This window comes from Chrysochloris asiatica, unplaced genomic scaffold (assembly GCF_000296735.1).
Source record: "Chrysochloris asiatica unplaced genomic scaffold, ChrAsi1.0 scaffold00005, whole genome shotgun sequence".
Classification (NCBI taxonomy): Eukaryota; Metazoa; Chordata; class Mammalia; order Afrosoricida; family Chrysochloridae; genus Chrysochloris; species Chrysochloris asiatica.
Genome location: NW_006408523.1, coordinates 18,546,335 through 18,560,241, shown reverse-complemented (window position 1 = coordinate 18,560,241; position 13,907 = coordinate 18,546,335). Strand labels below are relative to the sequence as shown.

Sequence of the window (13,907 nt, the reverse complement as noted above, 5' to 3'; positions counted from 1 at the left end):
TTCATACAATAGCCAGTGCACGCGCGCGCCGGACCACTAGCGCACTGACTTGCATCTCTGCCTCTGCCTGGCACCTATACATCTTATGTACATACAAACGGGGACCCCCAGACGCGACAGTGTGCGCCGGAAGGCCTGAGAGTTCGTACCTATACAAATGTACACGTATTCACAGCGGTCCTCGCGAGGCGGCCCTGAGGGGTCATAGAGCGGCGGCGTAGGCCGCGGGATAGGGGTCCAGCTGAGGCTTGCCCATGCCCGGCAGCAGGATGTAGGCGAGAGGAGGCTGCAGCCCCGGGCTAGGCCAAGCGCTGCAGTTGCACGGGATCATGTAGCCAGGATTGCCCGGGCTGGGGTGCGAGTGCGTGTGCCCCCCGGCGGCCGCTGCCGCCGCTGCAGCCGCCGCCGCCGCGCCGTGGAAGGCGCCAGCGCCTGCGGTCGGGTAGCCCAGCGACGACGCGTAGGGGAGTCCGGACGACGACGACGAGATCTCTGCCATCTTGGAGCCCAGGTCAAGCAGCGAGTAGGGGCTGCCGGCTGCAGCGGCTGCGGCGGCTGCGGCGGCAGCGGCGGCCGACTGCGGGAAGAAGACGCGCGCGGCGGCAGCAGCCGCGGCTGCAGCTGCCTTCTCCGGGTTGGCGAGCAGCGACTCCGGCACCAGGCCGGCCCCTGCGGCAGCGTGCAGCCCCGCGCCCGCCTTGAGCGCCGGGTGCTCGGCGTCTGCCACGCCGCCCAGGCCGTAGGGCACCGGGAAGGCGAACTTGTCCTTTTTGAGCAGCGTCTTTGGTTTGCGCCGCGGTCGATACTTGTAGTCGGGGTGCTCCTTCATGTGCATGGCGCGCAGGCGCTTCGCCTCGTCTATGAACGGCCGTTTCTCCGACTCTGTGAGCAGCTTCCACTCCGCGCCCAGGCGTTTACTGATCTCCGAGTTGTGCATTTTGGGGTTCTCCTGAGCCATCTTTCGCCGCTGAGCCCTTGACCACACCATAAAGGCGTTCATGGGTCGCTTGACGTGGTCCACCGGCTTAGACATACTCTCGCCGTGCCTCGGCTGCAGTCCGCCGCCTCCCGGGCCCTCGCCCTCGGCCCGGAGAAAATCAATGTTGGCTGCCCGCAGGGACCCGCTCGGCCCTCCTGCGCTAGCCTAGTCCCACTTCGAGCCCCTTCTGGCCGCGGCGTTGCTCCCGCCCGGGAGGAGAGGAGTAGGGAGACCTACCCAGGGCCGAGCCGCGTCCCTAGCTGCCCTCCTGAGCTCTTCGGCCAAGCGCTGTGGAAAACCCTTGCCTGGGAATGGTGACTTCAGGGCCGTGTTCCTATCCCGAAGTGGCAGTTTGCACTTTGTTTTCTTTTTGTCCTTCCTCTCCACTTGTTTTTGCTCACGAATTCCCGTCAGGTAGCCGTTTCTCAGCAGAGCTCTTCCCTTCCTCTGTCTTTTTTCTCCAAAATTCAAAGCAGCTCCGAAAGTTGCGCCACGGAGATTCCACAAAGTTGAGCCGTGAAGCCCGCCGGCGTGTGCTGCCAAGTGCCAAAGGGGACTCTCCGCTGCTGGAGTGTTTGGGTTCTCCTGGGTGACTTTCTCATTTGACAGTAGCAGATGGGGGTTGGGGGGAGGGAGGAGACGGGGTGGAAGAAGAGGGGGAGGTGTAGGAGGGTCCGGCGCGCCCAAGAAACGCAGCAATAGATATAAACACAATACGGCAGCACTCGTTAGGTCTCCTTGGCTCGCTGCAAGACGTGCTGAAGGGAATCTCCAATCTGCAGAGTATTTGGGGGTGGGGGAGTCAGTCCTCACCCCTGGCACCTGCCTGGCGGGTCTTCCTCTCCGGCAGCTGGGCGGGAGGGGCGAAGGAGGAGGTTAGATGAAGCTTGAGCAAACCTGGAGTCCACAGGCCTTAGAAAAAATTCTCACGTTTCTCCGAGGGGTCGCCACTCGCCGAACCTCGGGACATGTTGGCTTGGCTCTTTCCGAGCCCCTCCAGGCGACTCCGGCTCTTGGCTTCTCTGGGTCGCGGAGGGCGGCGCTGCCTCCGCGGGTCGGGGACCTGCCGAGGTCCCCCGTCTCTCCTCTCAGCCGCCGCACGACACTTGTTAATAACTTCGTGCAAGTTTCCTGCGCGGCGCCGCAGTGCCCCTCTCGGCGCGCTCTCCTCTAAGTCTGAGCCCTTGTGTGCGCCGCGGCCGGGCCCCTCTCTCCTTTCTCAGGTCAGAGCCAACAGTCTAGGGAGCCGAGGTACCACAGTAGGAGATTTAAGAAAAACGCGCCATCACCTTAGTTCTTAGGTCCGCGCTGGATATTCTTGGCTTTCCTCAACTTCCGAAACAGGGTGGGCCGCTTCCCGGAGGGATGAAGAGTCCTCTGCAAAGGCTCAGGTGAGTATAGATACCTGCGTGTGCACGCGCCCGGAGCTGGCGCTGGGTGTGCATGTCCAGCCGCAGCTGCGAGTGTGTATATCTGGGGGTATGCGGAGGAGGTGGAGCCCAGCAATCAAGGAGGGAGGAGGGACCAGCGGAGCCACCTCCCGCTCCCACACCCTCAGGACCTCGAATATTAAACAAGTTCTACACTGACTACCCCCCGCTCCCCCCTCCCCGCACTCCTCCTCCCACAGCTTTTCATTTGAGAGCAGGTTTAGGCGAGTGGAGAGCTTGGAGCGCGCCGCGGAGTCTGCGCACTGTTCGGCGTTGGCGAACCCTTGGTGTCATCCGGGGCTACCCTGGCCGGCCTCGCGCTGCACTGGTCGCTGCTCTGGGAACTTCTGCCAGGAGAGAAGAGGAGGCCGTCACGAAGAGGAAGGCCTTTCTAACTATGGAGAAAGAGGGTTAAAACTGGGGAAGGGGGGCGCATCCTTGAAAATGTTTGAGACTTTTCTCAGTAAGAAAGTGTTCGTTCTAATGGGAGGTCCAGATGTTACTGGCAACAGATGTTTCCCGTATTTTCTTGCACTGGTGATGCAACTAGTCAGAGACACTGGAGTGAAAACAGTGAAAAATAGCTGAGGGACAGAGAGCGCTCTTGACAACCTTGTATAAAACAAGCTAGCCCATGCTGAAAGTAGGCATCCTTGTCTTACTATTAAGCTTCTTTTTATAACCTGGTCCTCAGAGCCATCTATATTACTGATCTCTCTTTAAGGTACTGTTAACTTAAACAAATATCTCATTTAAATGCACCAGTAGGGTGAAGGTGTTTGGAAATCATTAAGTACAAGACATTTTTCTGAAAGTAAAACATATTGCTCTCTGCTGGAATAGTTTAAAGTTGTTAAATACACTTTTCTCCTTCGGTAGATGGAGCATTTTTTTCTTTCTAGTTATTTTTCTCACTTCTGGGTATGTTGCAGCACATTCTAACATGATCTGTCTGAAGGTTTGGTTCACAAGTAGATCTGCCCTACAGGGAGAAAGTTGCTTGCCTTCTTTTTGGCAGTCCAGATTTGACCTAGCAAGTAGCAGCTCCTATAAATGGTTCATTTTAAATAATTCCTGAAATTTATATTTCCCCCCCCACACACACAATTGACTGTCATTAGGAACTTAAATGAAACCTATTTTAGAACATCAGACTCAAAAGTAAGGTGGGTTTGTTTTTCGTTCTTTTATTTTTGCTCATTTTAATTTTAAAAAATTGTGATATTGCTTTCAGTTTATTTGTTGCAGTTCATGTAGAATGTGAGCCAACAATGACATGCATGGGAGATATTTTTTTTCTTGAAATATCATATTTACAGATGTTTATTTTGTGTCACGTATACCCTTGTCTTGCTGAAATGATTGGACTGATTCCTCTATAACTACATTCTTTACAGGCTATTAAAGATACTCCTTCATTTACAGACTTTGGGTGGAGCAATGTTAAGACACTTGTAGGTGTATGACTAGAATATTGCTGTACTGTTTTGGGATGATAAACTACAAACTTACCATTCCTAAGCTTTAAAGGTGCTAACTTGTATAATAGGCAGGAGACAAAAACAATACATACTGCTACACAAAGAAGATACATGTAGGGACAGAACTACCAAAAAAATTATTATTCATTAAACATTGTGATTAAAGATTCTGATTGTGAAAATTACCTTGTCACATAGAAAGTGGCAAGAATTGAGAAAAGGTATCTTATATTGGTGAAATAGATTATACAGTTTTCAAATTTTAATTTAAGAATCTATGGCAATAAATCATTCACAATGAAAAGAAATACTTACATATACTACATTTTTGCATATACTATTAAAATGTATGCTTACATGTGCAGTAATATATTGCAGAAGGGCACATTTCCTCCAATACAAACGGCAGTGTTGCCTCTTTAGTGACACTAGATTAGCCAAATTTGAAGGTTCTTAAGCCTATGAATGCTGAACTGTGGAAAACAAAGGTGTCGTAAAAAGAAAATTGCTATTTGTTATACTAGTTTTTCTATTTGCCAAATAAAATTGCACTCGTTTTGGTGTAGGAGAGGTATGAGTTCAGTTTCAGTTATTAGGGGATCAATGCTCTTGGCCTAAACCTTTCACAACCAAGAAAAGACCCCTCATAATAAGGCATGCATTAAAGGAAGGCAGTGTGGCATTGCTGTTATTAAACACCTTCACACTTCTTTGCCTGAGTATGGTAGTGCTTATACCAAGGTAAATTTCAAACCGTTCTTCATATATACCAGAATGCAAATTTACTTTGAACTTATCCAGCTCTTCCATTTGAACTGAGTAGAGTATTATATTTTTGTTCTTTTTGGTTATTTGACCTAGAAATGAAAAAACAACAACAACAGGACATAGGGAGAAAATTCAGTAGTCTGTGTTGAGTGAGTAAGTGAAGGAAAAATAAATGGAAATATATTTATAAGCTTGACGGGCTTTCAACTCTTGATTCTTGATTGTGAACAAATACCTAGAGAACAGTATCATTTGTGAAGCATAATCGATGTGGAATCTTCATCTTTCTTGTGGCCCTGGTAGTAGCTGTCCTCACAAATATATCTAATCAGAATTAAAGACATTCTCTCAGAAAAAGTTTGTTGGTCTGTAGTGTAATTTTAGCTTCCACTTTCCACCCCCTTAAATTCTCCCCTGTCTCTTGTCAATTTCAAAAGTTTCACTAGGAGGCAGCAATGAGGTTGTTGGGGAATAAAAAAATACCTTGGCATTACCAGACGATTGACTTTCTCTTTCTGTAGCTCTTTCTCTTTCATAAAAGACGGGGAGTACTGGAAGCCACAGGAAGAAAGAAAAGGGATCACAGTGAATTAAATTTCTTCTCTCCATCTTTTCAGTTTCCTCTCCCCTTGTTAGATTTTCACCCAGACGGCTTACTAGCGTTTTTTTTTTTTTTTCCTAGAACCAGGGAGGGGATAAACCATAGAGAGAGAGAAAAAAGCAAATTAATGATTTACGTGGAGGTGATCAGACAGAAGTGATTGGGCAGTAAAGGTTTGGGCTTTCAAAGTATAGAGGACAACTGCCCAATAGGTAACCACACCTGGAACACTGAAAGCAGGCAACTGTAGTTAGAGACTGGTGAGGTTCTAAAGCAACTGCAAGGAAAGAATTCAGAAGCTTTCATATCTGCATAGAAAGGCAATACAGCCTGTTTGTCCTGTTAAGGAGGAAATGAAATTGTGACCAAGGCCAACCCCAGGCAAAATTCCCGTCTAGCTCTCCAGCCCTATCGACCTTCAAAAAGACCCAACATTAACCCTAAGATGTGAAGAACCTATGAGGTCAGCTGACATGGTCAGAATAAACAATTGCAAAAGTGACCTTTCACCTGTTACCCCTTAATGTTCTTTTTTTTTTTTAAAGACTTCTGTCTTTTATTTTCACTGCTCCTGCCATGTTTGAAAACAGAAGGATAGATCACTCATTCATCCTTGGCGTGCTAATACAGTTTTCTAAGAAAACGGAGCAATAAAAAATAAAAACAGCACTTTCAACAACCCCCCCCCCCCAAAAAAAAAACAACAAAAAAAAAAACCTGACCCTAAGGCGTTGGGGAAACTAATACAAGACACACAACTTCACAAAGTATAGATTTCAAACCCCAAGAATCCCATAAAACCAATGAAGAGCTTTCCTGAGAATAACATGCCTTCCTCCTAGGATAGTGTTTGAACAAGAACAGGGAAATGAATGAGGAGGGGTGGACAGTTAACATGTTATGGAGCATGTGTAATGAACAATCCTTCCAAACATAGTTTTCAAATAAGGAAACTAGTGTTTGGTTTGGTGGGGTTACTTGTAAATTCCATCACCAGGCTTTCTCTGGTTGGTTTTGAAAGATGTGTGTGGGGGGGGGGGGGGGGGTGGGCGGGCTTTAAATGTCACACCAGGGTGTAGATAAATCATGCTTCTGGTGGTCATGTGCTGTGGAGTCGGTTCTGACTTATAGCAACCCTGTATAGAGTTTCCAAGGCTATAAATCTTTACGGGAGTAGAAAGCCTCATCTTTCTCCCATGAAACAGCTGGTAGTTTTGAACTGCTGTCCCTGTGGTTAGCAACCTGATTCGTAACCACTATGCTATCAGAGCTCCTTAATCATGCATCTATCTTCACAAAACTCACTCTACCTGACTGTCTTCCCATCCAGCTTCCAGAAGGTAGGCCCAGCCCTTTTTATTCCTCCCACATTTCCTGTCTGAGCATTGATTTACTTTAGAGCTCATTTACTTAGCAGTTTGATTATTTCATAGGTATAATTTATTGAGGTCTTAAGATGCCACACCTTTTGCATACATTATCTTATTTAATTTTTAGAAAAACCCTATGAGGCAAGAGCTATCAGCTCCAGTTCACAGACTGGAGTGCAGAACGAGCCTTAGAGCAGATGAGTAACTTGTCCCAAGGCACACAACAGTGGGAGAAGTGAAATTTGAACTGAGTTGATGCTTTTAACCACCACCACTTTGAGTCCCAGTAGAAAGCTCAGGCCCTTCCTGGCTCAGAGTCTCAATTCCAACTACTACCTCAAGCTTTTTGTGACTTAGTGGTGGCCCTCTCTGAAGCAGTGTCCAATGGCCATCTGACCAATTGATGTTCCCAGCCCACAATATCTACACTGCTGATCAGCAGAGGGATTCTCTCAAAGACCCTTGAAGGCTGTTTTTCTCTGGCTCCTGTATTCCTCAGTACAGATTTAGTTTCACCTGCCGTCAACTGTTCCTCACTCTGTGGACCTCCCATTGCAAACAGAGCATTTATCAGCTTTGCGTAAACCCAGTCTCTACCCTCTCTCTGATAACCAAGGGCTGCTAAGAGAAATCTTGTTACAGTGATATCTAATCTCAGCCTTTATTTTCCCTCCAACCCAGTTAGTGTCTGTTCCTTCCTCTCCTTCTCTTTTTACCTTTCTTTTGTGGGCTCAAAGTACACAAAATTGTTTTAATCACAATCCCTGGTTTATGATACACTCTCATAATTGGCTCATCAACGGTCTACTTTTATTTATGTAGTTATATTTAATAGTGTAATAAGTACCTATGCATGACTCCACCACTCAAAATAAAACCTAATAACTGATCCAATTAAATGATCTTCCACTATACTATTTTACTTGCATTCCCCAACCCAAGGTAATTATTTTCATTCTCTTGCTTCAAAAACAAAAAAGTATACACGCACACATTGAGGGTGAGTCAAAAATGATCCACACTTTAGTTATATTAAAGCTCCTGTCCATGGTGGATGACAATATTGAGCATGCACGTGAAATGATTCTGTCGAGTAGACTAGTGACAGTGGATTATGTAGCAAGCCATTTGCAGATCACTCATGGCTCTATCTATGAAATCATCCATGACAGACTTGGGTTTCAAAAAGTTTGCATGAGATGGTACCGAGACAATTCATGGAAGAGCTTAAACAGAAGTGTTGGACATCTGCAAACAAAATATGGACTAATATTTGAATGAAGGTGAAAGTTTCTTTAAAAAATTATTACTGGTGAGTTGACATGGATTCATCACTATGGGCCTGAGCGTAAATGGCAGAGTATGAAATGGAAACATTTTTAATCACTAACCCAAAAAAAGCTCAAAAGTCAACCATCAGCTCAAAAATTAATACTTACAGTTTTCTGGGATTCTCATGAGCCAGTATTGGAGCACTATCAGGAAAAAGGTTGAGTAATCAACAGTGCTCTTTATAGTGAGATGCTCATTGAAGCCTAAATTTCAGATTAAACACAGAGGACTGCTATTCAAGGGCCCAAAGATGTTGTGATCTTGCATGACAATGCACATCTGCACACCTCTGCCCACACTGTTGACACTATGCAAAAACTTCATTTTTCAGTGTTAAGGCATCCTCCCTATAGTCCTGATCTTGCTCCATTGGACTTCCACCAATTTGGTCTCCTCAAAGCAGCCCTTCAAAGACAAAAATTGTTTCAATTCTGATAAAGATGTGAATACAGCAGTGCATTCATGGCTCACTACTCAGCCTAAAATATTTTTTAATAATGGAATATGAAAGTTTGTTGATAGATGGACAAAGCATATTGAAAAGCAAAGAGATTATGTTGAAAATGTATGTATTTGTCTTTTCTGGAAGTTGGTTAAAATAAATACTATAGCCAGAGTGGGGGTAATTTTTTACTTACCCTCATATGCATGTTGCTAAGTGTCATCGAGTCAGTTCTGACTCATGGCAACCCTTACAGGATTTCCGAGGAGAGGCTGGTGAGTTTAAACCACCTACTTTCCAACCACTAGTATCCCAGCATGCCACACCAGGACTCCATAACTCCATATATATATGTAGATGTATTTGTATAGTCCCAGGATGAAGCAAACAGTTAAGTGCTCCATGTCTAACTGAAAAGTTGACAGTATAAATCCACAAAGAGGCACCTCTAGTCTATCAGTTTGTTGTACTGTGGTGGCTTGTGTGTTACTGTGATGCTGGAAGCTATGCCCCTGGTAATGGAAGTATCATTAGGGTCACCTATGGTGGACAGGTTTCACTGGAGCTTCAAGACTAAGATAGACTAGGAAGAAGGAGAGGCAGACTAATTCTGGCTATTTAATCACTGAAACCATGAATAACACCAAAATGCTGTCAGACATAGTGCTGGAGGATGAGCCCCTCAGGTTGGAAGGCACTCAGAACATGACTGGGGAAGAGCTGCCTCCTCAAAGTAGAACTGACTGTGATGATCCAAATGGAGTGAAGCTGTTGGGACTTTCATTGGCTGATGGGACACAACTGAAAATAAGGAGAAATAGCTGCAAACATCCATTAATAATTGAAACATGGAATGTAAAAAATATGAATTAAGAAAATTGAAAGTTGTCCAACATGAAATAGAATGCATAAAGATCAATACCCTATGCATTAGTGAGTTGAAATGGACTGGTATGATCTATGTGGAATCAGACAATCCTATGGTTTACTATGGTGGGAACAACAAATTGAAGAGGAATGGCATAGCATTCGTCATAAAAAAGAATATTTCAAGGGCTATCTTGAGGTCCAGTGCTGATACACCTACAAGGGAGACCAGAGTCCTGGTCTGGTGCTATGAGTTAATGTACTGGACTGCAAAGTCTTTTGAACAGCCAGCTTGATGTTTCAAGCTCACCAGCCGCTCCCCGAATCCTATACAAGGTCGGTATGAGTCAGAACCGACTTGATGACACTTAACAACAAAAGCAAACAAGGCAGACCAGTTAATATCACTATTACTCAAATACACTCACCAACCACTAAAGCCAGTGATGATAAAATTGAAGAATTCTACCAACGTCTTCAGTCTGAAATCCACCAAACATGCAATCAAGATGCATTGATGGTAACTGGTGTTTGGAATGTGAAAGTTGGAACCAGAGGAAGGGTCAGTAGTTGGGAAATATGATAGAGATAATGCTGGAGATAGCATGATAGAAATTTTCAAGACTTAGGAATTGTTCATTGAAAATACCTTTTTAAAAACAACATATACTTCTACCTCACCAGATGGAATTCAGAGGACTAAAATTGACTATATCTGTGGAAAGAGGTGGTGGTAGTTATGTGCCGTGGAGTTGCTTTTGACTCCCACTGAACAGCTGGTAGTTTCGAACTGCTGACCTGAAGGTTCACAGCCTGATTAGTAACCATGCTACCAGAGCTCCTTGGGAAGAGGTGGTAGAAATGCTCAATATCAGTAACCAAAACAAGGTTAGGAACAGAGTGTGGAAGAGAACATCATATGCAAGTTTAGGTTGAAGTTGAAGAAAATGAAAACATATGATGTTGCAGGACTAGGCAGTGTTTCGTTCTGGTGTGCATCGATTTGCTATGAGTTGGAAATGACTCGATGGCACCTAACAACAACAGAGGCGCCTCACAAGACAAGTCTGGCAATCTGCTTCCAAAATGTCACAGCCCTGAAAGCCCTAGGGAGCAGTTCTACTCTGCACACATGGGGTCATCAGGACATGGAACTGACCAGATGGCAATTAGCAGTAACATATCAGCATGTATAGTAGCTATAAGGAGCTCTGGTAGCATAGTGGTTATGAATTGGGCTGCGAACTTCAGGGTCAGCAGTTTGAAACTACCAGCTGTTGCATGGGAGAAAGATGAGGCTTTCTGCTCCTGTAAAGATTTACAGCCTTGGAAACCCTGTACAGGGTTGTTATGAGTCAGAACTGACTCCACAGCACATAACAACAACTAAATAGTTAGTTAGCTGCATCTTGTAAGTTTTCATGTCTGTTTGTTTGTTAAAAACTAATGTCTGTTTCCCTTGTAATTTCTCTTTGGCCAATCATTCATAATTGTGGTTCTAAATTTCCAAATATTCAGGGATTTTTTTTCTAAATTTAGTCATTGTTTTATTTCTAAATTTCCTGCTAAATTGTACTGTTGTCAAAGAACGTACCCTGAAAAATTTGATTCATTTGAAATTTGCTTTATGGCCCAGTATAGGTTCCATTTTTGTAAAGTTCCTATTTGTACTTGTAAAGAATATGTACTTTGTAGTTTTGTGTTACACCAGTTGATTAAGTTGCTTATCATATTGTAATGTCAAATGCCTACTTACATGTAATTTGCTTTGAAAGCTATGTTAATAAATTCTAGTATGACTGTAAGTTTCTGTTATTGGGTCATGTTATTGGGTACATGCAAATTTAATTTTCATATCCATCAGTGAAATGATCCGTTAACATTACAAAGTGCCTCTCTTTGACACTGTTAATGGTATTTTGCCTTAACATCTGTTTTATGTGATATTCATGTAGCAAGGAGCTCTGGTAGCGTAGGGGTTACGAATCAGGCTGCTCATCTTATGGTCAGCAGTTAGAAACTACCAGCTATTCTGCAGGAGAAAGATGAGGCGTTCTGCTTCCATAAAGATTTACAGCTTCGGAAACCCTATGCAGGGTCGGTATGAGTCAGAACCAACTCCATGGCACATAGCAACAAAAAATTCATGTAGCAACACTATTCTTCTTTTGGCTAGTGTTTCCACACTGCGTATTCCAATGCTACAGATTTATAGTTTCGAATTTTTCCTATACCTTTATGCTTAATATTGGTGTTGTTTTTAAGTGCCATTGAGTCGGTTCCAACCCATAGCGACTCTGTATAAAGTACCTCTTATAAAATACACAATTACTTTCTATATTAAAAACCCAGTCTACCAATCTTTGGGTTTTGATGGGAGCCCTTACTACATTTACACGGGATGTAATTACTAATATAGTCAAGTTTACTTTGACTATTTTACAAAGTGTTTTTATTTGCATTCTGTTTTCTTTTCTTTTGGTTGACTGAATCTTTTTATTTTCCCATATTCCCCTCTGTTAGTTTGAAAGTGAAACTTTCATTCACTCTTCTTTTTAGTGCTTACCTTAGAGATTACAACACGAGCCCTTTATTTATCAGATTCTAGTGTTAATTAGACTCTTCCCCTCTTTCAGGACATTGAAAACTCCTTTGGAATCTGTGTTAAATGCTTAACAAGAGCTATCCTATGTAGTTGAGAGTGTAGCAAACTTACTCATTTCTCTTCTAATTTATTTTCTATGGTAATAAATTATTTCAATTATTTTCTAATCCACAAGACACAATGCCTTAATACAATTAATATGTTTTTTGTATTTATTCACATTTACTATTTTTATTGGTCACCACTCCTTCAGGGTAAAGAAGACTATAATTCTTGTTCAGGTTGTTCTTTCAAATGCTCATCCCTCTGCTCGCTGTGCTGGCTGATTCCTTTATGAGGGTGTTTTATATTATAAGCTCATCCTTAGCTGAGATTTTTCTGTGGGCATTCTGTGTCTTGGAATGTGAATATTTCCTTATTCCCTGGTTTATAGATGGTTTTGCTTACTGCCCCATGGATTTATCTGCCTGGCATAGTCAGAGTTGGAATAGGCATATGAGGACCCAAAACACCGATACTCTATGGTGCCCCTCCTCTGCTTACTGATGCATTTGAATGGGACTTGGGACTTGTGTATGTGCATGAACCTAGGTATATGTGTGTGTTAGCTATCCATGATGTCACTTCTTTTTAAATGTGACAATAATATTGGCGATTGAATGCCAAAGTGACACATGACATTTTAGTGGAATGAGATGAACTGGCTATTAAAAATTTTAGTGGATGAAAGGTATTAACTTTTTTACTATATACCAACCACATTTTCTACAAAAAGAACATTCCATATTTTCTACAACAAAGAAAAATGAGTCAGTGAACTTGGTTGTTTCAATAATCAATGTAAAATTCTGTGGATTTCCAACATAAAAAATTGTCTTTCACCATTTTTGCTTTCAGTGGCCCATACTTATCTCATCGTAAATGTAATAGTTATACAATGAACAAATAAAGAGATGCCATGAAAGAAAATGTAGTGATCAGAAAACAAACATTATAGCAAATTACTATTTTGTTTTTAAATAGATGTTACATCTCCAACATGCTACAATTAAAGCTTTGCTTTATGTTCTTTGCTCTTACAAATTCTTCAATGATTTCATCACAATTAAGCTGCCAAACCGTATCCACATCCATACATCATAAGGATAATGAATTAAGTCTTTCTTTATTCATCTTTGTATGCAATGATTATTTTTGAGTCTCTTTAGGGTGAAAATGAGCATTCAGGTATGCAGTTTGTGATCATTAAAGCTAGGGATAGTTTCAAAACTAGGTAAATAAGCTTTGTATTTTATCTTCTGTTATAGAATCATGCATACAGTCCTACAGCAGTACAATTGGTCTTTCTTGAATCTGTAAGCTTAGTTCTCATGCAAGAATGAAATTGTCCCACTTCTTTGTAAAGGTTTGTATTTAGGTTATCAGGATAAGACTGCACTAATTTCTTGGATGCTTTCATGCATCAGGTATGTCCACATTTTTAGGGGAAAAATGTATTTGAAAGAACCTGCTACACTTTCAGCTATGTTTTCAGATAAGATATAAGTGTGTAGGTGATGGTGTGGCGCTGGTGGTGTGCCATGGAGTCTGTTCTGACTCATAGCGACCCTGTACAGGGTTACGGAGGCTGTAAATCTTTACGGGAACAGAAACTCTCATCTTTTTCCCACAGAACAGCTGGTAGTTTCGAACTGCTGATCTTGAGGTTAGCAGCCCGACTTGTAACTACTATGCTACCAGAGCTCCTTGATGGTGTAGTATATGGTTAGTGACATTCATCTCTGGCACTCAATACTGATTGATAATCAGTATTAGGCAGTATTTGTTTTGTTTCCAAAAAAATTAAAATCTTCTTTTAAATTATGCAAATACCCTGTTGATGCCTGGTACGTATCTGTGCACGTCTTTACATTTACTTTTGAATCATGATGGAAAGCTTGAATCATATGATGAAAATGTTGCAAATATGTTATTCCGCATGATCCTGTTGTTACTAAGTGTCATTGAGTTGGTTCTGACTCATAGCGACTCT

The 13,907-nt window shown here is 43.0% G+C and overlaps 1 protein-coding gene across 2 annotated transcripts; it reads right to left on the bottom strand.

Annotated features, from left to right (window-relative positions):
- Positions 1-202: 202 nt before the first annotated feature.
- SOX21 (SRY (sex determining region Y)-box 21) lies at positions 203-1,033 on the bottom strand. 2 transcript variants are annotated; one of them, XM_006832003.1, is made up of 2 exons: positions 597-1,033; positions 203-530 (listed from the first exon to the last, which is right to left on the bottom strand). In XM_006832003.1, exons 1-2 carry the CDS (start codon positions 1,031-1,033, stop codon positions 203-205), a joined length of 765 nt encoding a protein of 254 aa, XP_006832066.1. The 2 variants fall into 2 exon arrangements, with proteins under 2 accessions (XP_006832066.1, XP_006832065.1); XM_006832002.1 differs by having other exon boundaries at positions 203-1,033.
- Positions 1,034-13,907: the final 12,874 nt, after the last annotated feature.

Bases quoted from the DNA above. Each gene is read 5' to 3' on its own strand.
- SOX21 (XM_006832002.1), bottom strand. From the start codon at position 1,033: ATGTCTAAGCCGGTGGACCACGTCAAGCGACCCATGAACGCCTTTATG.